This window comes from Leucoraja erinacea, chromosome 17 (assembly GCF_028641065.1).
Source record: "Leucoraja erinacea ecotype New England chromosome 17, Leri_hhj_1, whole genome shotgun sequence".
Lineage (NCBI taxonomy): Eukaryota > Metazoa > Chordata > Chondrichthyes > Rajiformes > Rajidae > Leucoraja > Leucoraja erinaceus.
Window position 1 is genome coordinate 2,884,827 of NC_073393.1, and position 26,389 is coordinate 2,911,215.

The following is a 26,389-nucleotide window of genomic DNA, read 5'->3' on the forward strand; positions in this document are numbered from 1 at the left end:
ATTCAACAAGTGTCCTTTTTTTTTACGCTTCAATTACGCCTAATATACTTTAGTCTTTCAAACTTGCTTATTCCCACCTGCTTTTTTTCCTAGTCCTTAAAGACTGCTTAATTTAAAAATAAAACTTTTTTTCTCAAATGTCAATGAATTTCTTAGCACCAGTTTTGCATCTCTAAGGGTTAAAAACACCAAACATTTAAGGTGATCCCTGGGTTTTGAAGCTGCGTCTGAATTCAAGTCTTGTCAGAGTTAATTTCAAGATAGTTCCCTCCTAATTCTTCGGTCCAAGCTAAATGTTCTGATTAGGCATGCGGTACAACTGAACTTCTGATGCAGATTTTGTTTACACAAGTTTCTGTTCGAAGTTGCTGCGTTTTCATGAGTTTTCCATTTAATGGATCATCATTGTCGGCAATATCTGTGATGGTTGTATTTTTTTAATAATTTAGATGAGTCCTACTAAAGATAGAGAGCTAATCAGGGAAGTTGATGTACAAATTCATTAAGTAAATTGGGGCATTGACCTGCTCCGATCGACAAAGTGTTTGGCCAGCTGAAAATCTGAAATAAAAACAGAAAATGCTTGAAATATCTAGTCAGGCTGCATCTATGGGAAGCGATGTTTCAGTTAATTGTTGTCTCATTTACTGACGTCTAGTGAAAAACTTTCTTACACATCGTAACCAGACAGATCAGATACAGTCAGTTCAAACTCAAATACAATAGATGGAGCAAAGTGGAAGATACAGAGTGCAGAATAGGCCGACTTGCAGGTGGAAAAGAGATTTGAAAAAGTAGAACGGTTGTATAGGAGGGCAGTAGATCCTTTTCTGGGAAGAGCATGTAAGACCCTTCGTCAGAACTTTGTCAGACAAAAGGGGTTTAACATGTGGGATGGAGAACTGAGGAAGGGGGATATTTGTGATACAGAAATCAGGGTTACCATGGCGATAAACTAAAAAAAGTATCTGGTCAATGAACGAAAGGGTGGAGTTAGGTTAGTTTATTATTGTCATATAAACTAGGATTTATTGAAGTTGCTTGTTCACATGAAGCTTATAAAGTGTACATGGTAATGATGGATACATTAAATGCAACATAGAGAGAGTACAGAGAAGGTTCACCAGACTGATTCCTGGGATGGCAGGACTTTCATATGAAGAAAGACCTGGATAGACTCGGCTTGTACTCGCTAGAATTTCGAAGATTGCGGGGGGGTCTTATTGAAACTTACAAAATTCTTAAGGGATTGGACAGGCTAGATGCAGGAAGATTGTTCCCGATGTTGGGGAAGTCCAGAACAAGGGGTCACAGTTTAAAGATAAGGGGGAAGTCTTTTAGGCCGAGATGAGAAAAACATTTTTCACACAGAGAGTGGTGAATCTGTGGAATTCTCTGCCACAGAAAGTAGTTGAGGCCAGTTCATTGGCTATATTTAAGAGGGAATTAGATGTGGCCCTTGTGGCTAAAGGGATCAGGGGGTATGGAGAGAAGGCAGGTACAGGATACTGAGTTGGATGATCAGCCATGATCATATTGAATGGCGGTGCAGGGCCGAATGGCCTACTCCTGCACCTATTTTATATGTTTCTATGTAACAAGTGCAAAACCACAGAATGGTGCAATGATAGTAGAGCAATCTGTAGTAGTTTAAAAAAACAACCTAAAACTCAATAATTGATTAACTGATGTCCTGGTGGAGCAAAGAACATGGAGCAGCTTGAATTGGCCCGGTCGCGGAGGCCTTTCATCGCCCCCCCGCGGCTAAAAATCGGCCACTGTATCTTCAACCGCCCTGCGGTCAAATTGCTGCGTCGAGGCTCCCGCTATTGAAGCCCCCGCTAGGGAATGGAAGATCCCACAGCTGATTTAAAGCCATGCTGGACCGTGTGCGGACGTGGCGCCGATGGACGAGAAGCCGAATCAAAGAAGTCGAAGCCAAAGAACCGAATGAAAACGTGGCCGAAACGCCAACTAACCGCAAGGATGGGAGGACTAAATGCAAACTAACCGAAAGGGCGGGACGCCTAAAAGCCAACTAATATTAGGCGACTCAGCTTTTTGGTTAGTTGGCTTTTAGGCGTCCCATCCTTTCGGTTAGTTGGCGTTTCGTCTTCATACTCTTTTGGTTTTTTGGCGTTTCGGCCTTGTTCCCATTCGGTTCTTTGGCTTCGACTTCTTTGCTTCGGCTTCTCGTCCGTTGGCGCCACGTCCGTGTACCGCGCTGGACAATGAAAGGCCCCGCGAACAGGCCGATTGAATCCCCACGATTCGGGACGGACGGAGCTGCAGTTGCTGAAGTTCAGAGTCGGTCACCAACCAGGTCAGCTCCCGATGTTATCGTCCACAGGCCCCACGGCCGAAGCCTCGCACGTTTGTGTATGCGCATGCGCATAAAAAAAATACAGACATAACACCAATGAGAGTCTTAAACACATAGAACATCCCCCCACAATGGCTCCCACCATGAGGGAAGGCACAAAGTCCAGTCCCCAACCCCAGTTCACCCATAGTTGGGCCCATTGAGGCCTCTACAGTTGCCTCTACGGAGGCCCGATGTTCCTGGCCGTTCTCGCCGGGTTATGTTGCTCCGGCGTCGGGAGAGTCCTCACAGCGGCCTGGGAACCCTGGAACGGCCGCTTCCGCACTGGAGGCCGCGGCTTCCGAAGCCGACAAGGCCGCGCCGGTTGGAGCTCCACAACTGGCGATCTCATCTAGAGATCCCAGGCTCCCGGTGTAAAGTCAGCGCCGCCGCTCGCTCCTCAGACCCGCAGCTCTGCGATGTTGTTCCCGGCGGTCTCAGCTCACCGGAGCTCCAGCGCGGCGACCCAGGCAAGGCATCGCCCGCTCCGCAATAGCGCTCCAGTGCTGTGCCGCCGCCGAAGCCGAGGTTCTGGGCGGTCCCCGACAGGAAACGCCGCTCCAGGCCCGCTGTTAGGCCGCGAGGACGGGTCGAAGCTGCAGCCCGGAGAAAAGCCGCCTCTCCAACCAGGTAGGGACCCTGAAAGGTAGTTTCCCCCTCCCCCCCCCCACCCCCCACATAAAAAAGTCTAGACCTCCAAACAAAACACTTTAACTAACTTAAAATAAAAATAAAAAGATGAAGAGCCAGACAGCTGCTCGCTGGGCAGCCGCGCACAGGACAGCGCCCCCCGGTCATCAGTCAATGAAAGTAAGCATGCGGGTATAGCAGGCAGTGCAGAAAGCGAATGGCATGTTGGCCTTCATAACAAGAGGAGTTGAGTATAGGAGCAAAGAGGTCCTTCTGCAGTTGCGCAGGGCCCTAGTGAGACCACACCTGGAGTACTGTGTGCAGCTTTGGTCTCCAAATTTGAGGAAGGACATTCTTGCTATTGGGGGAGTGCAGCGTAGGTTCACAAGGTTAATTCCAGGGATGGCGGTACTGTCATATGCTGAGCGAATGGAGCGGCTGGGCTTGCATACTCTGGAATTTAGAAGGATGAGAGGGCATCTTATTGAAACATATAAGATTATTAAGGGTTTGGACACGCTAGAGGCAGGAAACATGTTCCAGATGTTGGGGGAGTCCAGAACCAGGGGACCAAAGTTTAAGAATAAGGGGTAAGCCATTTAGAATGGAGATGAGGAAACACTTTTTCACATGGAGAGTTGTGAGTCGGTGGAATTCTCTGCCTCAGAGGGCGGTGGAGGCCAGTTCTCTGGAAACTTTCAAGAGAGAGTTAGATAGGGCTCTTGAAGATAGCGGAGTCAGGGGATATGGGGAGAAGGCTGGAACGGGGTACTGATTGTGGATGATCAGCCATGATCACATTGAATGGTGGTGCTGGCTTGAACGGCCGTATGACCCAATGCTGCACCTATTGTCTATTGTTATTTGAAGAATTTTAAGTTAATTTTGAGTCTCATTTAACTCTAGTTTAATTAGATTAAGGATATCTAAACTCCATTCTTCTTTCCTTTACTTTCCTTTTGAAGTGGCTAATTTCATTTGCAGGTTTGGTTTGATAGCAAACAATACTGCTTTTAGTTCGCCTCAATCTAGGGAGGATAGGCCTTCAGAGAATAGCTCTCTTAGGTTCTTATCCATACAGTGACAAATGACATGGATCACAGTACTGAAATATTTTGAAATGCATTTCAAGGCTTCATTGGCATTCTGTCTACACAACCTATACTGTAGCGCGCCGCAAACGAGTAATTGTTTCCTTTAGTGTAACGGACGTGTGGGTGGCAGTGATGCTGTTGACTCAGTGACACTTGCTTTGAAATATTTCTCAAAAGGTGTTGTGTATCAAATGGCAAGCTACTTGTATGTCATATGTTTGTATATAGGTGATTATTTACAATAAAAGCTGAGCTTTCCAAAATACCCATGAGCAAGTGAAAAAGAGCATTTAAAAAAACAATGAAAGATCACTTCTGGCATGTTTTATATTTTGAGAAGCATTTATGGAATTCTGGATGTCAACCATGAGGGCAAACGGATTTCCCTTTTAAGACGCGTGGGGACTGGTAGGGGAAGAAAAGTATGTCAATGTTTAACATTTTAGATGAGGAAATAGAAGTTTAGTTTTAGTTTAGAGATACAGCGCGGAAACAGGCCCTTTGGCCCACCGGGTCCGCCCTGACCAGTGATGCCCGCTATCGTGGATCAACACTATCCTACTCCCACGAGGGACAATTTACATTCATACCAAGTCAATTAACCAACAAACCTGTACGTTTTTGTATTGTGTGAGGAAACCGAAGATCTCGGAGAAAATCCACGCAGGTCACGTGGAGAACGTACAAACTCCTTACAGACAGAACCTGTAGTCGGGTTTGGACCCGGACCTCCGGTGCTACATTTGCTGTTAAGCAGCAACTCTAAAGTTAATCAATAAGCACAAATCTTTTTTTAGGAAAAAAAAGGTTGAACAGAAAGTATAGAATAAGGCAGAAAGCCTCACGGAGTTAATGGAGGATGACAGTTATGGTGAATGAGGCAATGAAAGAAATTTAGTGTTGGGATAAAAACGTGTTGGAAATACTAATAGAATTGGAAACCACTAAATTCCCATGTCTTGACAAGCTGCATCCCTATATTTTGAAACGATTGGCTGAGGAGGTGGTCCATGAACTGACGCTGTCTTTCAAAATTGATTGCAAAATAATTCCCACAGATTGGAAGGTGACATTCACCCAGACTTATCCTGGCACCAAATCTTTTATAGGAAATAGGTGCAGGAGTAGTCCTTTCGGCCCTTCGAGCCGGCACCGCCATTCATGGCTGATCATCCATAATCTGTACCCAGTTCCTGCCTTCTCCACATAACCCTTGACTCCGCTATCTTTAAGAGCTTTATCTAACTCTCTCTTGAAAACATCCAGAGAATTGGCCTCCACTGCCTTCTGAGGCAGAGAATTCCACAGATTCACAACTCTTTGGATGAAAAAGGTTTCCTCATCTCTATTCTAAATGGCCTATCCCTTATTCTTAAATGTGGCCCCTGGTTCTGGACTCCCCCAACATTGGGTACATGTTTCCTGCCTCTAGCATGTCCAATCCCTCAATAATCTTATATGTTTTTAGTAAGATTCCCTCTCATCCTTCTAAATTCCAGTGTATACAAGCCCAGTCGCTCCATTCTTTCAACATATGACAGTCCCGCCATCCCAGGAATTAACCTTGTGAACCTATGCTGCACTCCCTCAACAGCAAGAATGTCCTTCCTCAAATTTGGTGGCCAAAGCTGCACACAATACTCCAGGTGTGGTCTCACTAGGCCACCTGTACAACTGCAGAAGGACCTCCTTGCTCCTAAACTCAACTCCTCTTGTTATTGAAGGCCAACATGCTATTGGCTTTCTTCACTGCCTGCTGTACCTGCATGCTTCATTTCAGTGACTGATGAACAAGGACACCCAGATCTCGTTGTACTTCCTCTTTTCCTAACTTGACACCATTCAGATAATAATCTGCCTTCCTGTTTTTGCCACCAAAGTGGATAACCTCGCATGTATCCACATTCAACTGCTCTGCCATGCATCTGCCCACTCACCCAACCTGTCCAAGTCACCCTCATCCTCATAGCATCCTTCTCACTGTTCACACTGCCACCCAGCCTTGTGTCATTGCAAATTTACTAATTATATTTTTAATCCCTTCATCTAAATCATTAATGTATATTGTAAATAACTGCGGTCCCAGCACCGAGCCTTGCGGTACCCCACTAGTCACTACCTGCCATTCTGAAAGGGACCTGTTAATCCCTCTTTTCTTTCCTGTCCAACCAATTTTCTATCCATGTCAGTACCCTACCCCCGATACCATGTGCTCTAAATTTGCCCACGAATCTCCTATATGGAACATTATCAAAGGCTTTCTGAAAGTCCAGGTACACTACATTCACTGGCTCTACCTTGTCCACTGTCCTAGTTGCATCCTCAAAAAAATACCAGAAGATTAATCAAGCATGATTTTCACTTCGTAAATCCATGCTGACTCGGACTGATCCTGTTACTGCTATCCAAATGTGCCGCTATTTCATCTTTTATAATTGACTCTTGCATCTTCCCCACCACTGATGTCAGGCATCTGCTGTTCCCTCTTAAACACTGATGTCAGGCTAACTGGTCTGTAATTCCCTGTTTTCTCTCTCGCTCCCTTCTTAAAAAGTGGGATAACATAAGCTACCACAGGAACTGATCCTAAATCTATAGAACATTAGAAAATGATCACCAATGCGTCCACGATTTCGAGAGCCACTTCCTTAAGTACCCTGGGATGCAGACCATCAGGCCCTGGGGATTTATCAGCCTTCAGTCCCATCAGGCTATTCAACACCATTTCCTGCCAAATAACCTCATTGTTACATTTGCTATCTCAATTTTCAATCAATGCACCCTTGGATCATTTCCCATCAGTTTTATAATGTGCTACACCATAATCTACATGTAGTCACACACTATTCTTGTTGGAAAGTATCCTGAAACCGCCACACTTGCCAGCAAACCATTATTTGTACGGAATATTCAGAAATTGATATGTGCAGGTCTCTTTTGGAGCAATTATTGCACATCAATGATAAATCTGTTAGAAAATGTCAATAGGAAAGACAAATGGATGACACTCTTTTGTGGCAGTAGAATGGGAATTTTAAATTTCCCACAAATTTTCTTCATGCAGGAGTAATGAAGGTGTTCAGTATTGAGCAGGTGTAATGTTTAAACAAAAAAGTTGTTGTATAACTGCAGGATCTTTAATTTGTTAACAGAATGATTATGTTTTGATATGCACTAAATTAAGCCTGTACAATGATACTAAATTAAGCCTGTACAATGATACTAATGAGGATTGATATTTGTGTGCACGGTTTGTTCTATCCACTGATATGATTGAAAAATATTGTTTTAATTTTCTTTAGACTCTGTGTATGAACCTGCTAAAACCGTGCTAATTCATGCACCGGAGGAAGTGAATTTGTTGGACAAACTTGACGGATATTACAGATTTGGTAAGATGTTTCAATGCAAAGTTTAAACTTCTGACTTTTTAATTTGTAATATATTATTTTCTGCATGCTGGATGTTTAAGCATTCAAGCCTTGGGCGGAAGTGAAAGGTAGAAATAAGGGAACAGTGACCAATTACGTTGTGATCATGGATCACTTTGCAAAAAGGTCTCCAGTTATCTTCCCTTTCATCAGGACTACCAATCTCTCTTTGAAAACATGGAATTACTGTCATTTGTTTCTGAATTTTTTAGTAAGGTGTCGCTACATGTGATAGGTCAACAGAAATAATTTGCGTTTATATACAGCAAAACACTGATAATCTGCTATCTTATTGTTTAAAAATCCCAATCTGGCTCATCAGGTTCATCTGGCTCATCAGGTTCTGTTCCATGTACTCCCTTTAAACTCGCTTGGTTCATTGGAACATTTATTATACTATGCAACATATTTTAAGTGTTGAAAGTGTTTTGATGTATTAATATCCAATGGTTGTGAAAGTCTGTTGGTCTGGTACAAGAGTCGTTCAATGGAATTTTAATTATACTAGATTTTTATTTTTTTATTTTTCAAACCATGCTTCACAGCAAATAAGAGGTGGTTATTGTCCCTTTTATGGCAAATCCAGAAGCCAATTTATGTGAAACAATATTCCACAGTGAGAAGATTAAATAAATGATTGATTAATGGTGATGATTCAGGAGGGAGAATTGACCTGTTCTGAAGTCCTGCTTTTTTAATATTGTCATGGGAGTTTTTTTTAGTTACTCTTTTTTTTCTTGGACTTTTTGTCTGTAACCAGCAAGACCACCTTTTATTGCCCATCCCTGTGTACCAGTGGTGGAGAGAACATGTAGGGTAGTAGATGGGTTATCAATATAAGTATTCCATCATGCTCCTGAGCATTGCCTTTAGGCTGTGGGCCGAGGAGCTTTATTCTGCAGTTTCGTGACCAAAGTCACCAAACTAAATTCATTCATTCATTCCTTATTCATTCATTAGGGTTAGGGTTAGGCCCCGCCGTCGGAGCACTTTTTCCCGGTAAGTTTTCGCAGGCAGCTCCGACATCATTTGTTAAAGACTTACTACTCTACAACAAGCTGGCATTAGTGACAATGTTTAATTGACTGTGTTATAGTTTAGGCCCTCAATTTCATGAATGAATGAATGAATGAGTAAGTGAGTGAGTGAATGAGGGATGAATGAATGAATTAATTTATTCACATTATAAAATGGTGCAATTAAATTAATTAAAGTCCATACAGATAGATTTTCGTAAATTCAGACTTTAGTCTTACCTTTCAGTTAGAGTTGATTCATGGGGGCTTTCTTTGTGTTCCAGCACATCAGCAGGGACTTTGAAGGCTTTCTTGCACTTTAATCCACTTCGCAGCACTTTCTTCAGCCTTTTTAATGCTTTTCCCACTAAATACAATTACCTGCTGCAAGTTTCCATGACATTTATTCCACAGAACAACACATCGGAATCTCCAGTAAAACAGGCATCTGTGAAGCCCCCTCAGCCATTTTGTGTGCTAGACTGAAACAAAGCGCGTGATTGGCCAACTGGCAGACAACTCAATGTTAAATGTGCTTTGATTGGACTAAAAAATTCCCGACATTTTTCCGGTTTTTCTCTAATTTAATAAAAATGTGCAAGTCTTCTTCATATCGAGTTTCAGGGGTGATTTATATTTAAAAAAATTACACAATATGTGAAAATTTCATGTAGTTTGGTGACTTGGGTCACAAAATCCTATTTCTAGACACATTTTTGATGCTCGGCCCACAGCCTACTTGTAGATGATAAAAGACCTTGTAATGTCAGGAGTTGAGTCAGCTGCTGAAGGATTCTCAGTATCTGACCTGTTCTTGTAGTTATTGTACTGAAATAGCTGGTTCAGTTGAGTTACTGGTCATTGCAGATGCCCAGGTTATTATGGGTCATTTGCTTTCATCACCAAGTGCGAGATCAAATACATCAGCACCAAAACGGACTTGTGATCCTTTAGCATCACAATTACAGTATGATATTCGGGGGCTTTCTTGAAGTTGGATTGGTTTGAAGCAGAGGTGTCTCTTAGTGTAACAGAGAAAGAAGGAAGTATTAGCATAAGAAAAATCTACAGCGACAAATATCTGTTATTTTAAGGCTACATCATTTGATTTGATCAGACTTCCAAAAAATCAATCCAACTCTGTTCCTGCATTTCCACCTACACCACTATGTGTAATATTCTACCCACATCTCACTTTGAACTATTCAGTATCCAATACATTTGTCCCTGACAGTTTTCCCTACAAATCCACAGGACACTAAGCTGAGAAAGATTTGGGCCTCGTGTTGAGTTGAATTGAATATGTTATTGTCACATGTGGCAAGTCACAGGGAAATTCTTTGCTTGCATACCCAAGGTATGGAAATAGTCGCCCATAAAAGGCACTTACAAAGTTACAAAGTGCCCCCACGCCAGGTTCCTCTTTGTTCTCCCCCATGCCGGGTCCTCCATTGTCAATTGTTCTTCCACCCCCCCACCCTCACTCACGGCGGTACCCCTATGCTGGGTCTCCGTTGTTCTTTCCCCATGCTCATGGCAGTCTCCCCAGGCCTTGTCCTCCTTTGTTCCTTCCCCCCCAGCAGCGGCGTCCTCACTACCGCATGTCAGTCGGTCGGCGCCATCATGACCGCCGCACCGACCTCTCCAGTACTGCTGCCGGGTCCTCTACGGATGCCTCCGTGGCGCTGATCCAGGCCCCAGCGGTGGGCTTTGCAGACTCGGGGTCTGTGGGCTTTGTCGACACGCGAGGCTCCAACTCCGACCCACGAGGCTCCAACTCGCGAGGCCCTGACTCACGAGGCCCATGTTCTGACCCGCGAGGCTCCGGCCTTAGCTTCTCAGCGGCACCTCCGAAGGCCTCGGATTCTCAGCAGCACCTATGGAAGGCGGAAGATTCTCAGCAGCACCTATGGAAGGCGGAAGACATAGCAAGGCCCTGGATATTATGCCAAATTGTGAAGTGGGGAAATGGTTGCTGAGGCTGTTTTGGTGATGGTCCAATCATAGTATTTGATAGCTTTGGGTGTGATAAATACCAACATTTGTAGTACGAGATATAATAAAAATGTATTCAGTGACAATTTATATTGTTATTATTGATATTATTATAACATTGTTAATTATTAATGAAGCAAATACTGTTGGTTGTCCATCTGAAATGGTTTTCAACCTCTCCGAAAAACTGGGAGAATTAGTATTAAAATTGTTTAATTGAACTTTTGATGTTTAATGTTGTTCATTGCTGGTGATATTTATAATAGTGAAGCCATTTAGGTGTCAAGCTATTCTTCTTCAGGCAGTAGTGGTCGGCCTCTTTTTATGATTTTTCATTTCATAACAAAATGGATTCATTTATTTCCATGCACTTGAACATTACTGATTCTCATTAGCAGGTGATATTTTTTCATTTGTAGGTACTTCTTTGAAATGGTAAGAGGGTACAAGGGGACCACATAATGATTTTAATTAAATCAGGCCTGTTTAAATTACAGATATCAGTGACTATTATGTGACAGATTTATTTATTATTCCATTTGTTTGCAGTGCATTTGAAGAAACTTGACAAATAGTAGGGTAAAGGTATGACAGGAAATGTGTTAAATCAGATGTCATAATTAGTTGATTAATTTCATTTTTCTACAAAGCATTGTACCAGATTAAAAATATATTTAAAATATAAGCTAAAGGATTCTGAACTGCAGGATTTCTTGATTCTATTTTTTTCCAGCTAACTCATTCAATTATGGTGTCTGTCTGTGCATTCACCATAATGTACGATTCATATACACTACTGCTGAGTTTGGGTTTCATGAGGCTTTTCACCTATCCATTTCCAGCAATTTCGTTTTAATCGTACAATTAATTTGCATTTTGTAAATCCAGAAATGCAATACATATGGTATTCTATGCTCAAAGTAATATAATTCATATCTAATGTCAAGGAAAAGGTGACGTTTCGGGTCGAGACCCTTCATCAGACTCGGAAAAGGTGATGTTTCAGGTGGAGACCCTTCTTCAGACTTAAGCCTTAAGCCTGAAGAAGGGTGTCGACCCGATACATCACCTTTTCCTTCGCTCCATAGATGCTGCCTCACCCACTGAGTTATTTTGTCTACCTACTGTTTTATCATGAGTAATTTACTTGAATTTACAGTTTCTTGCACTTTATTTTGGGAGCCTTGTGACTTGAAAAGAAGGAAGGATCTAAGAGACAAATGATGAAGAATATTGTTATTATGATGAACCCAGTTGGTTTAAGATGTACCAGATGGGTAGAAAGGAAAACCAAGTGATGGTAACAGCATCAGTACTGTAAAGAAGTGAACAAAAAATAATATGAACAGTGATTTGAAGTCCTAATTTGAAATTGTTTTTGTGTTTAATCAAAATATTCCATTGAATGTCACTGGAATAGTTTGAGAAGAGAAAGACAGAAGTCAGAAAAAAAAATCTCGATTTGGCTGCTGAGGTCACATCCTAAGCAATGAATAGAGTATAAATTGAAAGTAGTACAAATTACTCTTTTATCTGCAAGAGCACTGCAGCGTTTTTGCTTCCAGCTTAATTGGACCCATAAGGCCCTGTAATCCTTGTGCAACCACAGGGATCATGCAGAGCAAGGCACAGAACATGTAGAGCAGAGACTGTGACCAAAGTGATGTGTGCACATCATGGTCCAATTTGCAATGCCACTAATTGTTTATTAAAAGTAAGTATAACTGCAGTTTTTCTTGTGGGATTAATGACAGAAGTTTCTAGATGCTATTTTAAATTCTCATTCTTAGTTTTGGCTGCTGCTTAAATCTAATCTGTTTTCCCTTGCCCATTGGAAACGTAATATTTACTTTCCTTTTTGCAGTCACGGTCCCATTCCTGATCATACATTGAACTCTGGTTATTGTTGATTAATACATTTTGAGATGATGCTTTTGGATTGAATTGGACAGCAAAATGATATATATCCACCTAGTTGTTTCAAATGTAATTGCGTAAATAAATGTTGAAGAAATCCCATTGGATTTGTAACTTGTTTTACAAGGTTAAATGGACTTGATTCCAATTGCTGCCACATGTCAATATATGAAACTTAGAAAGCCTAATTACTTTCTCTTATTAGTCAAGTCAAGCTCCAAGATGGTGCCCAACCCAGGCGACTATTTGTGTGCTAGCCCCAGAAGCAGATCTATAAAATTGAATTGCAATCGCACCACACTCTTAAATCTCTATTCCTGCAGCAACATTTCTTACTTCAACTATGATCTTCTTAAACTCCCCTCAGATCTGTACCTTGCACTAAACTTTATTCCCTTATCATGTGTCTGTACATTGTAAATGGCTCTTTTGTAATCATGTATTGCCTTTCTGCTGACTGGTTAGTACTCAACAACATCTATTCACTGTACCTTGGTACACATGACAATAAACTAAACTAAGTTGATATTATTGTCATGTACGGTGAGGTATAGATACAATAACATTTCTTGCTCACAGCGCAATCACAGTCACATAGGCAACGCACAAAACCATAAATTATACATAATGTACTCACCCATTCTATAATGCAGTGAAAAGAAAAAGACTGTGTACAAATAAACCCAAGATAATAGTGCAACACACAATTAGAAAACAATTCCACAATTAGGATTAGAGTTGTGCAGGTCAGTTCAAGAACCTGATTGTTGTAGGAAAGTATTGTGGCGGTCATGTTCCAGGACCCGGAAGGGATCCTCGTACGGCCGCTGGAGAGGTGTCCGATGAGCATCCCTGCGTAGGAAGACGAACTGGCAGTCCTCCAGAGCAGAGGGAACGTGCGGACGGAAGGACCCATGAGGAGACGTGGGCACCGGTGCCAGCTTGCCCACCGTCTGCCGAAGATGTTGCAGTACCTCTTCCAGTGGCTGCTCCGTCCCCTCCACCTGTTGGTCGGTTGCCGGTTCCTGTGCCGGGCACGGTGCGCACCCGGGCTGGTCACCTCAAACGTTTCGTGCCTCCGGTTCTTGGGGGGGTTCCTGTGGCGGTCCCCGGATATTAGGCCACTCCTTGGGTCATCTCCCTCGGCACTTGTGGGAAAGGGATATTGGACTGCCCACAGGCTTCCGGTTTCTGCCCAGGGGGTTTCTGGGAGTTTATCATCCCTTCGGTGGAACTCGTTGTGAGTGGATGCTCACAACTATCATTAAAGAACCTTTGAACCTGCCTGGCGTCTAGCCTTTTCTGACCACGTCCAGGCCATTACAGTGTCTGTTCCTGACCCTGGATTTTAGGTTAACAAGTTCTCTGCTGGGTGGAAGGGTTATAAACTGCCCTGAATAGTTGGAACTGGAAAACATTATTTTTCCCCCACCCTCACTTGCTCTAACTCTCCAGGAATGTATTTCTTCCCGTGATTATATTAAAAAAAGATCAGGAGTGGTAAACGGGCATTTATCATTCCAAAGTTTTAGTCGGTAAATGAAGGTGTCTGGTAATGTTAACACCTCAGGTAAATTTTGTTTATTTGCGAAAGAAGTAACCCTTTCAAGGTGCAGTTAAAATAAGGAATAAATGTGTTCACTAGTTACAGTTTCAGTGACCCAGCTTCGATCCTGACCTCCAAATTCACAGATACTCCCTGTGAACCATTGGTATCCTCCTGTGTGCTCCAGTTTTCTCCCACATCCCAAAGATGTGCTGGTAGTTTCAACGGCGACTGCATTTAGCCCCATTATAGATGGGTGATGGGAGAATCATAAGGCAATTGATGGACAAATGAGCAAGACTAGATTGCACGGAAATTATTGAAGGAATGGGACAGATTTGATGTGCCAAATCTCATATAATACCAAGGACCAGAAATTGCTAATGTACAGCATAAACCTGTAGGAAATGTGTTGATGATGCATTGGTTTTTATCTCCAAAATAAAAAAGCTGGAATTTGAAGTGAATGCCAGAGGGTGTAGTGGAGGCATGATCAGCATATCTGTTAGCATAGTTGGATGGAACAGTTAAACTGATGATATTTTACATTATCCGGACTAAAATAATACAAGTGAATAGCAATTAATGATGGAATACAGGCAGACCTTGTAGCTAAGAGTAAAATAGGTGGCAGAGTTGTCATCCTCGATGCTATATTACCTTTGAAAACCACTCACCCCGAGTGTTAATTCTTTTTAAATGTACTGCATGCAGGGAGGCCATTTGGCCAATCATACCTGTGCTGGTTCTTTGCTCAAAATAGTTTGTTTCAGTCTCTTATTTCTCACCATCCCTTTACCTTTCACCTTTGATAAATATTTTAGTTTTTGAGGTTATAGAACAAGTAAGGGAGAACCAATGGATGTGGTATTTCTCATTAGAGGTCAGGAGACCAGAATAATGATAATACAAAGTTGGTGGCAGTGTGGGTTGTGACAAGGATACAGTGAGGCTTTAATATAGATATGTGAAAAATGTGAGGCCTACTGAAATGGAACAATTACATTTTTATTTGCAGCAGCAACAGCAGTACAACTGAACAACTTAAGATGTATTTACTTTGCTGTGATGTGTTTGGGATGTTTAGTGTAAGGGAGCTACGTTCTTGCACTTTTTTTCAGAGCTCAACGATTCTAATCTTTATTGTAAGATTATTTAGAATTAAAATCATAAGAAACACCCATGGACGAATGAGGAAGGACATGCATTATATGCACATAGAGTTAGATAGAGCTCTAGGGGCTAGTGGAGTCAAGGGATATGGGGAGAAGGCTTATTGATAGGGGACGATCAGCCATGATCACAATGAATGGTGGTGCTGGCTCGAAGGGCTGAATGGCCTCCTCCTGAACCTATTTTCTATATTTCTATATATATGAAAAACACACAAGTCCATCCAGCTCATTTTATGGTTACAATTTGTAGATGTATCCAACTTCACTTAGAGATAGCAGGCTGAAAATCTTTCCTACCAGCTATGATTCCAAGTTTCAATTGTACCTATGAATTCATTGATTGCCAGTGAATAAAATACATTTTTAAACTTTACTAATATTCTTGCATTATACTTGAGTAAATGGTTTTTCACCAACTATGCAGACAGACACAGTAGCTCGACTATTTCTGAATCAATTATTTGTTTCTTTTCAGTAAAATCGACTGTACTGAACTATCAGAATGCTGCAACAGGTCTTTTTCCCACAAAAACAGTCGGCAAATGCGATCACGCAAAAGTTCGAGATTGCCTTTATTGTGCTGCCGGTATTTGGGCAGTTGCACTTGCTTACAGGTGAGTACACCTCTGCTGGAATTTTTATGTTTCAATATCCAGTTTTACAAGTTTTTCCTTTCTGTAAAGCCTGTCCATTGAAGCCCATAAATCAAGTGGGATAAATCGAGGATAGTAATTGAGCTACTTCTTCTTCTTATATATTGCGTGCACAGCCTAAAGTTGTAGGTCAACTTGTTTTATTTCATCTATTTGTTTGTGCACGTCGGGTTGATTGCACTAGTCGAAACAGGGTGGACCGCGTGAAGGTTGCAATCTCCCACCCCATTGAGCTACTGGGCTAGTTTCAAGGGGCCTGAACTATTGATCCAAGGTCATGACTTGAAATGCAAATAATTAAATAAATTTGCTTAAATCCATTTGTTCAAAAAACTCAGGAGACGGTAGGCAGGGATCTTTTTAGGTTGAAACGGACAAAGTGCTGGAATAACTCAGTGGGTCAGGCAGCATCTCTGGAAGACAACAATAGATGGAATTTCAAGTTGGGACCGTTCTTCAGACTTGCCTGCATCTGCAGTTCTTTGGATCTTTAGACCAGATCTGTTGTTGTCAAAATGCTAGTCAATAATAAAGGAGAAATAACTCATAGTTTGTGGAAGCTGAATATACTGAAACTTTGTGTGTTTTTTTTAAATGTAAATCGTGTTTAATAAATGTGCTTGAATTTGTTGATAATATGACAGGGAATGTTGATAGAGGGAATCTGTAGATGTTCTGCAGAAAACTGCTGGAGAAGCTCAGCGGATCAGGCAACATCTGGGGAGGAAAGGAATTGTCGAATTTCTGGGTTGAAACCTTGCATCAGGACTGAGAGGAGAGAGGGAAGATGGGGAGTATAAGGAGAAGGTAGTCAGACAAGCCAGTAACTGATGGGTGGAATGAGGAGGAGTAAAAGATGATGGGCAAATGGAGCTTGGTGGCAGCGGGAAAGATGGAATTGGAGATAAAGGCAAGTGGGTAATAGGTGGAAGAAGAATAGGAGAAAAAGCCAGATAGAACCAGGAGGAGGGGAGAGGAAGGTGAATGCACAGACAGCTGCTTGTGGGATATAAGCAGGATCACAAAGGTCGCCAGTGTTGGAATTTGCTGAGCAAGGAGGAGGATAATTGGAACCATTGAGGGAGAGGAGTCACATCAGGAGTTTTTTTGCTGTATTAGATTAGATTAGATTAGATTAGATTCGTTTATTGTCATTCAGACCATTCGGTCTGAACGAAATTCTGTTTCCCTGCAGTCATACATATAATTAAAAAAAAAAAATGACAAAACACATAGTCAACACAAATTTAACATCCACCACAGTGAGTTCACCAAACACCTCCTCACTGTGGTGGAAGGCAAAATCTTAAAGTCTCTGGCTCTTCCCTCTTTGTTCTCCCTCTGCGCCGAGGCGACGGTTCGAACTCCGCGGGTGGTCGCTGCCTCGCCACAGCTCAGAGGCCGAGTCAGGTCTCCGCTGCCGCCGCCGCCACAGCTCCAGGGCCGAGCCAGGTCTCCGCTGCCGCTGCCGCCGCCGCCGCCGCCACCACAGCTCCAGGGCCGAGCCAGGTCTCCGCTGCCGCTGCCGCCGCCGCCGCCACCGCCAAAGCCTCGGTGCTGAGCCAGGTCTCCGCTGCTGCTGCCGCTGCCGCCGCCGCCGCCACAGCTCCAGTGCCGGGTCAGGTCTCCGCCGCCGCTGCTGCTGCTGCCGCCGCCACAGCTCCAGCCCGGTCAGGTCTCCGCCGCCGCCGTCGCCACCACAGCTCCAGGGCCGAGCCAGGTCTCCGCTGCCGCTGCTGCCGCTGCTGCCGCCGCCACAGCCTCAGGGCCGAGCCAGGTCTCCGCCGCCGCCACAGCTCTGCTGCCGCCAGCCCCGCCACTAGGCCTAGACGGAGACGGGGGACACGACCGAAGAAAAAGTCGCATCCCCCGAAGGAAGAAGCCAAAGTATGTTTCTCCCACCCCACCCACACACATACACAACTTAATAAGACAAAATTAACTAAAACATGACAAGGAACAAAAACGAAAGAAAAAAACAGACGGACTGCAGGTGGGCCGCAGCTGTTAAGCCAGCGCCGCCATCTTGAAATGTAGAAGTAATGTATTTGGATTTCCAAAAAAACATTTGATATGGTGCCGCATTAAAGGATGGGATTAAGGTATTGGAGGAAGTGTGTTCGCATGGATTGAAAACTGGTTATCACATAGAAAATAAACAGTTGGAGTGAATGGGTCTTTTTCAATGCTGGAGAGATGTAACCAGTGGAGGACCCCTGCGTTTCTATCCCTGCCCCTCAATTGTTTGCTACTTACATGAGGGGGGGAACAAAATATAAAGTTTCCAAGTTTGCGAATTATATGAAAATAGGTGGAAGACGTATCCTATATAACTTTGTGAATATATTATTTTTTAAGTAATTGCTAGTGCAAAAAATCTTTTTGTTAACAAGTGTGTATTTATAATTTTAGACATTGTGTCTTCTAATCTGGTTATGTAAAAACAAAATCGGAATAAAATTAATATCCTTGGAATAAGAACGGATGTACTTATTGATTGAATATTCATTTGAATGAATAGGGAATGCCAATTTCCATTTCTCTGCTATTGTAATTGCTTGCCACATTTTTTTCTGTAGGCATATCACTTGTGGCTATTTTCATGTACAATTCATAAAAGATCATGAAGTAGAAATATCTGTGATACACTAATAGGTTTATCGTTCTGCAATCATATTGTTGCCTTGGCGTCATTTGGACCAAGGTCGTGATCTAGTTGAATGATGATAATGTCGTGATTTAAAATTTTGGTGTCACACATTTTATTTATTTTCCTCCTTGATGTATAATGAACGTCAGATGCCAATAACTTAGACAGACTTAATTCCTCCCACACTGTTGAGCGCTTTCGCCATTCTGTTTGGTTATGTGTGACGTCTTCCACCCTCGATAGGCTTGCGATCCGGGCTTACAAATCCTTCTGGAATGTTCACCTCCATGTGAGTTTTGGTCGGCCTCTTTTCCTCCTTCTGTCAGGTTGCCATGTCATTGCTATCTTAGCTGCGCGTTCTGGTGACATTCGGAGTACATGTCCTGCAAATTTAATCCTGCGTACCTCTATGTCCTGGCTGAGAGGCTTTGTTGCAGTTTCCTGGTAGATCTCGTTTGTGATGTGGTCTCTGTAGCTAGTCTTCAGGATCTTCCTCAAGCAGTTTTGTTGGAATGATGCCAATAAGGATAACTTTAATTTTTTTTTTGCTCAATTTTAATAACTAATTTCTAGTCAAGGCAAATTCAACATGGATTGCTACTTTGAATGAAACATGACCATATAACCATATAACAATTACAGCACGGAAACAGGCCATCTCGACCCTTCTAGTTCGTGCCGAACAAGTATTCTCCCCTAGACCCATATACCTGCGCTCAGACCATAACCCTCCAATCCTTTCCCATCCATATAACTATCCAATTTATTTTTAAATGATAAAAACGAACCTGCCTCCACCACCTTCACTGGAAGCTCATTCCACACAACCACCACTCTCTGAGTAAAGATGTTCCCCCTCATGTTACCCCTAAACTTCTGTCCCTTAATTCTCAAGTCATGTCCTCTTGTTTGAATCTTCCCTACTCTCAGTGGGAAAAGCTTATCCACGTCAACTCTGTCTTTCCCTCTCATCATTTTAAAGACCTCTATCAAGTCCCCCCTTAACCTTCTGCGCTCCAAAGAATAAAGCCCTAACTTGTTCAACCTTTCTCTGTAACTTATTTGCTGAAACCCAGGCAACATTCTAGTAAATCTCCTCTGTACGCTCTCTATTTTGTTGACATCCTTCCTATAATTAGGCGACCAAAATTGTACACCATACTCCAGAATTGGCCTCACCAATGCCTTGTACATATTTAACATTACATCCCAACTTCTATACTCAATGCTCTGATTTATAAAGGCCAGCACACCAAAAGCTTTCTTTACCACCCTATCTACATGAGATTCCACTTTCAGGGAACTGTGCACAGTTATTCCCAGATCCCTCTGTTCACCTGCATTCTTCAATTCCCTACCATTTACCATGTACATCCTATTTTGATTTGTCCTGCCAAGAAGTAGCACCTCACACTTATCAGCATTAAACTCCATCTGCCGTCTTTCAGCCCACTCTTCCAACTGGCATAAATCTCTCTGTAGACTTTGAAAATCTATTCCATTATCCACAACCCCACCTATCTTAGTATCATCTGCATACTTACTGATCCAATTTACCACACCATCATCCAGATCATTGATGTACATGACAAACAACAGTGGACCCAACACAGATCCCTGTGGCACCCCACTACTCACTGGCCTCCAACTTGACAAACAACCATCCACCATTACTCTCTGGCATCTCCCATTCAGCCACTGTTGAATCCATCTTGCTACTCCACCATTAATACCCAACCATTGAACCTTCTTAACCAACCTTCCGTGAGGAACCTTGTCAAAGGCCTTACTGAAGTCCAAATATACAACATCCACTGCTTTACCCTCATCAATTTCCCGAGTAACCTCTTCAGAAAATTCAAGAAGATTAGTCAAACATGACCTTCCAGGCACAAATCCATGTTGACTGTTCCTAATCAGACCCTGTTTATCCAGATGCTTATATGTATTATCTTGTAAGTATCCTTTCCATTAATTTGCCCACCACTGACGTCAAACTAACAGATCTATAATTGCTAGGTTTACTCTTAGACCCCTTTTTAAACAATGGAACAACATGCGCAGTACGCCAATCCTCCGGCACTATTCCCGTTTCTAATGACATTTGAAATATTTCTGTCATAGCCCCTGCTATTTCTACACTAACTTCCCTCAATGTCCTAGGGAATATCCTGTCCGGACCTGGAGACTTATCCACTTTTATATTTTTCAAAAGTGTCAGTACTTCCTCTTCCTCACCATGTGTGACTTTTATATTACCATCCCGCAAAGTTTGTTATTGCTTAGGTACAATGATGCTTTTGTTAGATACTTACTTCGACACTATTTTGGACCATCTATTTTGGTATATGCTACCCATCTTTTGACAACAATGCCTCTGTGCTGCAACTCTGTTGCATCAAAAATGTAATTGTACAGAATTATTCTTTGTGCTGTGTAATTAAATCTGAAATGCTTTATGTCCATAAGTGTTTCAGACTTTTAATGCTTACATGAGCAAACATGTTATAGCATTGTAAGTGTAGTTACAGTTGCAGCATTTTACTTCATACTCTATTGGTCTATTAGTCTTTTCAGCAAAAAAATAAACTAGTTGCTGCTAATAATTACACGTATTATTATCTTTTTCCTTTATTGGTGCTGTCAAGCAAACGTTTCTATTTCAAAACAAATTCCATTGTGAAGCAAAAATCAAAATTATCTCAACACTAAATTTGTCTTGTGGAATCTGTATTTTTGCATTTTTGGCAAAATTTTTGCATTAAATTGCAAATTCACAGTTCCATTCCCACAATGTGAGATATTATAACCCCAATAGTTCTTGAGTATTTTCTGGACTCATTAATCGAGGGACTGAGAAAATACAGCTTTATGGGGTTATCCGGTGAGTCGCTGAAGCAGCATGCAGTTTGTTAGTTTCTGTAGCAACTTATAGACCTCAGCTGAGGATATCATAATGGTGTGGCAGGTAGTGCAGCTGTCTTGAAACGCCAATATTCTGTGTTCCATCCTGACCTCCGATGCTGTCTGTGTTCACTTTGCATGTTCTCCCCATGACCATGTTGTTTTCCCTGACCACTCCGGTTTCCTATCATATTCCAAGGACATGCTGGTTATTGAGTTAATTGGCCACTGTGAATTATACGTGCTGAAGTTGGCTGCTTGGTGAATCAGATGGGGGAGGGGGGGGGTTCACAGGCATGGACAAGAGAATAGGTCATAGGGAAATAAGTATGGTAATGGAATTGCCCTGAGAACCAGGAAAGACTCTGAGTCAGTTGAACAGATCCAATGTCATAAAGAAATATCAAAGTGACTGAAAAGTTCAGATCAGGAAGGTCCAATCTGTGGTTATGTATTTAATTTGAGAAGTCAACTGAAGCAACACTTCAGTGTTTGGCACAAAGAGATGTTGAAGTTGCCAGAGAAACTATTCTTGATGTCGATCCAAGAAGCCCTGTTGATAATTAGAGGAAGGTAGAAGTACTGGCTATATGCTCACTGCAGTCAAATGACGTGCTTCCACTGCTAACATTTATTTTTTGTTGTTCAAGGTGCCAAAAGATATTGGTATTTCAGAAACTATGCCCTGGTTAGGGGTTAGAAGGTGAAAATTCATGAGTGAAAGGGAAAAACAAATTTAGTTTTTGGTTACTTTTTATAATTGTGAACGAGTCACGAATATTCATGAATATGCTATTAATAGAATTGTTATAGCATAAGCATTATTTTATATAATTACATTTTTGAAGGCTCTTCTCATTCTGTGAGAGTTTTAAATTGATGATGTCTCAAGGTTGTCTCCCCAACAGAGAATACAATTTTGTAATTCTACTCTTGCTACTGAATCTTGTCAGTTTTTTTTACTCTATAGGGAATAACCAAAACATGCCGTGACAGTAGGAATGCATGCTTGACCCAATGGTAAACTTGTGCTGTACACTGGCTACAGCCATCTGTCGGAGGAGATGTGCAATACCAGTGATTTTTTTTCTCTAGGGAAATGGCAATATTCTCAAGGGGACAAAATCTGCAAATCTATGATGAGGGTTGCAAATGCAGCAACGTAACCATCTTTTCTGATGCCTGCAGGATTTGTTCCAACTGCTAATAATCAAATAAACTATCGTAAGATGCAAAAAGCTGGAGAGAAGGAATGGGTGACGTTTCCGAGAAGGGCCGAATGGCCTACTCCTTCTATGTTTCTTCGTCTCGACCTGAAAGGTCACCGATTCCTTCTCTCCAGAGATGCTGCCTATCCCGCTGAGTTACTCCAGCTTTTTGTATCTATCTTCTGTTTAAACCAATGTCTGCAGTTCCTTCTTACAAATAAGTTATCCTTGTGTTTACAGCTTCTCATTTGTTGTGGAACAGACCTAGTATTTTGTGCATTCTAAATTCTTCACAAACTTGATATGCCGATAACATAGGAAGCAACGGCAATGTTTTTTGGTCCGTGAATGTAGCAAATCTGACAAGTGTTCATTGTGTGACAGCTGTCAGTTAACGCAAGACTTGTACCTCAAGTATCCATTCTCTTTTGAATTCTTAGTGGACATAACATTATGGCAGGAACTGCTTTCCAGGAGTATTTGTGTACAAGAATATATAGGGCCATTCTTTGGAAAGTGAACCAAATGTCACACACGTTACCAAAAGGCATCACATAAAGTAATACATTAAAAAATTATTGTAAGAGATTTAATCTTATTCATTTCCACCTACAGAACTATAATGCATTTCTGCTAAAGATATGAACATTCTAGCTTTTTAAAATTCCCAAGAGTTTGTAAGATAAAACTGAGTCATGAAAAAAATGCTTCCGTATGAGGTCACACACGCGACCAGTCATATCTGACCTCTGACCCCAAACAAACATTGTCAGCATAACATAAATATTTCACTTGATAAACTTTGAAAAAACTATGAATCTTACATACAGTACATAGCAATATACCTGTAATGCTCTCAGAATTAGAAAGATGGATTCCACATGTATTCCACATTTTTTGGTCACCCACGTGACTAAGAATGGGCCATAGCAGCTTTTGAGCTGTTTCTGCCAGGCTTTCCATATGGTCCTTCTCTGGAGAAAGAGTGTCTGCAATGTTTCTGATTTTTATTTCATTCAGGTTCTCTTTGTCTTGCAATTGTTGTACCAAGCCAATTATTTCTGTTCTATTTGCTCCACATTTCTGTTTTTCCTGGGAATTCTCAATTTACCATCTGTTAGAAATATTGGTGCTCTTAAGAAATATTGAGCTCTCTTTTTGTTAACCAGGCGTGCAGTCAGAAATAATGAGCATTTATACTGAATTGCTACATTTATTAGCGAGCTCTGTTTTTGCTAACCGATCTTGGAGTTGGAAATAATGAGCATTTTTACTGAATTGTTAAATTGTTGGGAGGAGTAACAGTGATATATAACTTACTTTGTGGGAGTTGGTGGGTGGATGATATCTATTTCAGACCAGTAATTTTGTTAAATAAGTACTTTAAAACCCACAATTTTTAGCTGTAAAGTTTGTTTTCTTCCTGATTGCCTGTAAGCACTGACTCGTACTGTATATGTGAGAGCGACGTTTGTGTTGGGTAGTGAACTTGGAGATAGATGCAAGGATTGTGTGAGGATCCGTCATGAACTGGAGCTGGGTGGAGTTTGTCCAGCTCTGCCTGACTGAGGCCGGGAAGGCCCAGATGGTCATCATGAAAGTAACGGACAATGTGATGTACCTACAGTACATCTTGGAGAACTTGTAGGTGACAACATCATTGTGCCCAAAGTCACATTTCATTCAACATTCATCTCTAACTCGGCAGGCATTAGAGCTTCAGTATTTATTCCCCATACAACCTGTTGTGCGAGGTATCCTCTTGCTGATGAGCATACTGTAGTGGTATTATTCATTAGGGTAAGATCCAACCTTATGGTAATCAACACATTATCCGTCAAGGATTGAACCATATGCTTTCTCAATATCACATCAGATGTATAAAAGGTAAAGAATCAGGCTTAACCTACTTTGCTCTTACTAATACCTAAGTCGATTTCTGGTGGGGTAGGTGGTAGGAGGACAAATTCTTTACACATCAGCATCATACTTGCCAAAGTAGATAACAAGCCGGATTGTGTGCAATCCAGTCCACCTGCCTCTTGCCTCCCGCACTAATTCTCCAGCCAGATGTCTTCTGTGGCAGCACAGCGTCCAAAAATAACTCTATAATAAGTGGATTTAAGTAATGAAAATTAGTAAATGTGAAGACAATTACTTAAACTGCAATGTAACCATTGAAAATATTAAGATCAAGTAAAACAAATGAAAACACAAACCACATATAGAGCCAAAGATGCAGCCCAGTGAATCAGCACCACCTGTCAAGTCTCCTTTTATACTAATCCTACATTAATCCCATTTTTATTCTCTCCTCATTCTCATCAACTCTCTTCATCCCCTAATCTTTTCAATCGCCTGAACTCTACAGGCAAATTGGCAGTGGTCAACCTATCAATCTGCACATCTTTCAGTTGTGGGAGGAAATTGGAGCACCTGGAGGAAACCTCCGCCATTACAGGGAGAACGTGCAAACTCCACACAGATGGCACCCAAGATCAGAATAGAATGCAGGCCCCTGGCAGCATGAGGCAGGGGCTTTACCAGTGACGCCACTATACTGCCCCAAATATTGATTCAATCTACAGTTGTCCATCTAATCCAGATCAGTGACTCCATTCAAATGAATGAAGCCTTGATATTGCTGTTGTAAAGTTGCGTCGCTGGGTGCAAGGTGTATCTTGCTCTTCACCGAAGGATGATTGATCTCTGCCATGAGATGTCAGCGGTAGAGCTGGAAATCAGCTGTACAGGTGTCTGATCTTTGACTTGTCTCTGACTTCCATCAAATCATGGAAGTCCAAGCTAAGTTGACTCCGGAGGAGCACCATACCAACTATTCTCAGTTCAGTTGAGTTTATTGTCACATGTACTGAGGTACAGTGAAAAGCTTTTGTTGCATGCTAACCAGTCAGCAGAAAGACAATACATGATTACAATCGATCCATTTACAGTGTATAAATACATGATATGGGAATAATATTTAGTGCCAGGTAAAGCCAGCAAAGTCTGATCAAGAATAGTCTGAGGGTCAGCAAAGAGGTAGATCGCAGTGCAGTGCTGCTCTCTGGTTGTGGTGGGATGATTCAGTTGCCAGATAGCAGCTGGGAAGAAACTGTCCATGAATCTGGAAGTGTGTGTTTTCATACATCTGTACCTTTTGCCTGGTGAGAGTGGGGAGAAGAGGGAGTGGCCAGGATGCGACTCTTCCTTGATTATGCTGCTGGCCTTGCCGAGGCAGTGCAAAGTATAAACGGAGTCAATGAAAGAGAGGTTGGTTTGTGTGATGGTGTGAAATCGCAGCAAATTGTGGATGTAGCCTAGACCATCACACATACCAACCTCCCTTCTCTACCGAACCATCAGCTAAAGGCAAGAACAATTTTGGGCCATCAGGAGCGATCAGTAGGTGCACATTTTTTTCCGATTCTTTGATGAGTATTTGAACATTCAAAAATGAGCAGTCTTTAACTGTGTGAAATGTAAAATTATTATTCTTGAACCTAAAACCAGCCCTCTGAGTTCTCGTTTTAACGAAGTGGAACAAGAGACAGGCAAACAACCTGTACTGATAGTTTAAAAAGGCTACAATTTAATTCTATGTTAGATGCAACTCTGGCCACCTGAATTGCTAGGCTCCAAAATACATGACAATTCAAGGGAAAAATACAGAGTAATGTATAATTTGCATTAACATTTGTTAAACCCTGGGCTGGTTGATGCTGACAACGTTCCACGGCTAGACCTTCTTTGTGGCACAGTTGTTCTGTTCAAAATAAGTTGAATAATTTTTCAAAACAAAGGGAAA

General features: G+C 41.9%; 1 protein-coding gene across 1 annotated transcript in view; it reads left to right on the forward strand.

The window, feature by feature from the left end:
- The window catches only part of phkb (phosphorylase kinase, beta), a 149,354-nt gene that overhangs the window by 1,486 nt on the left and 121,479 nt on the right, over nt 1-26,389 (forward strand). The window contains exons 3-4 of the mRNA XM_055648385.1: nt 7,389-7,478; nt 15,642-15,780. Of these exons, the coding sequence (XP_055504360.1) occupies nt 7,389-7,478; nt 15,642-15,780 (229 nt within the window). The remainder of the gene's footprint in view (nt 1-7,388; nt 7,479-15,641; nt 15,781-26,389) is intronic.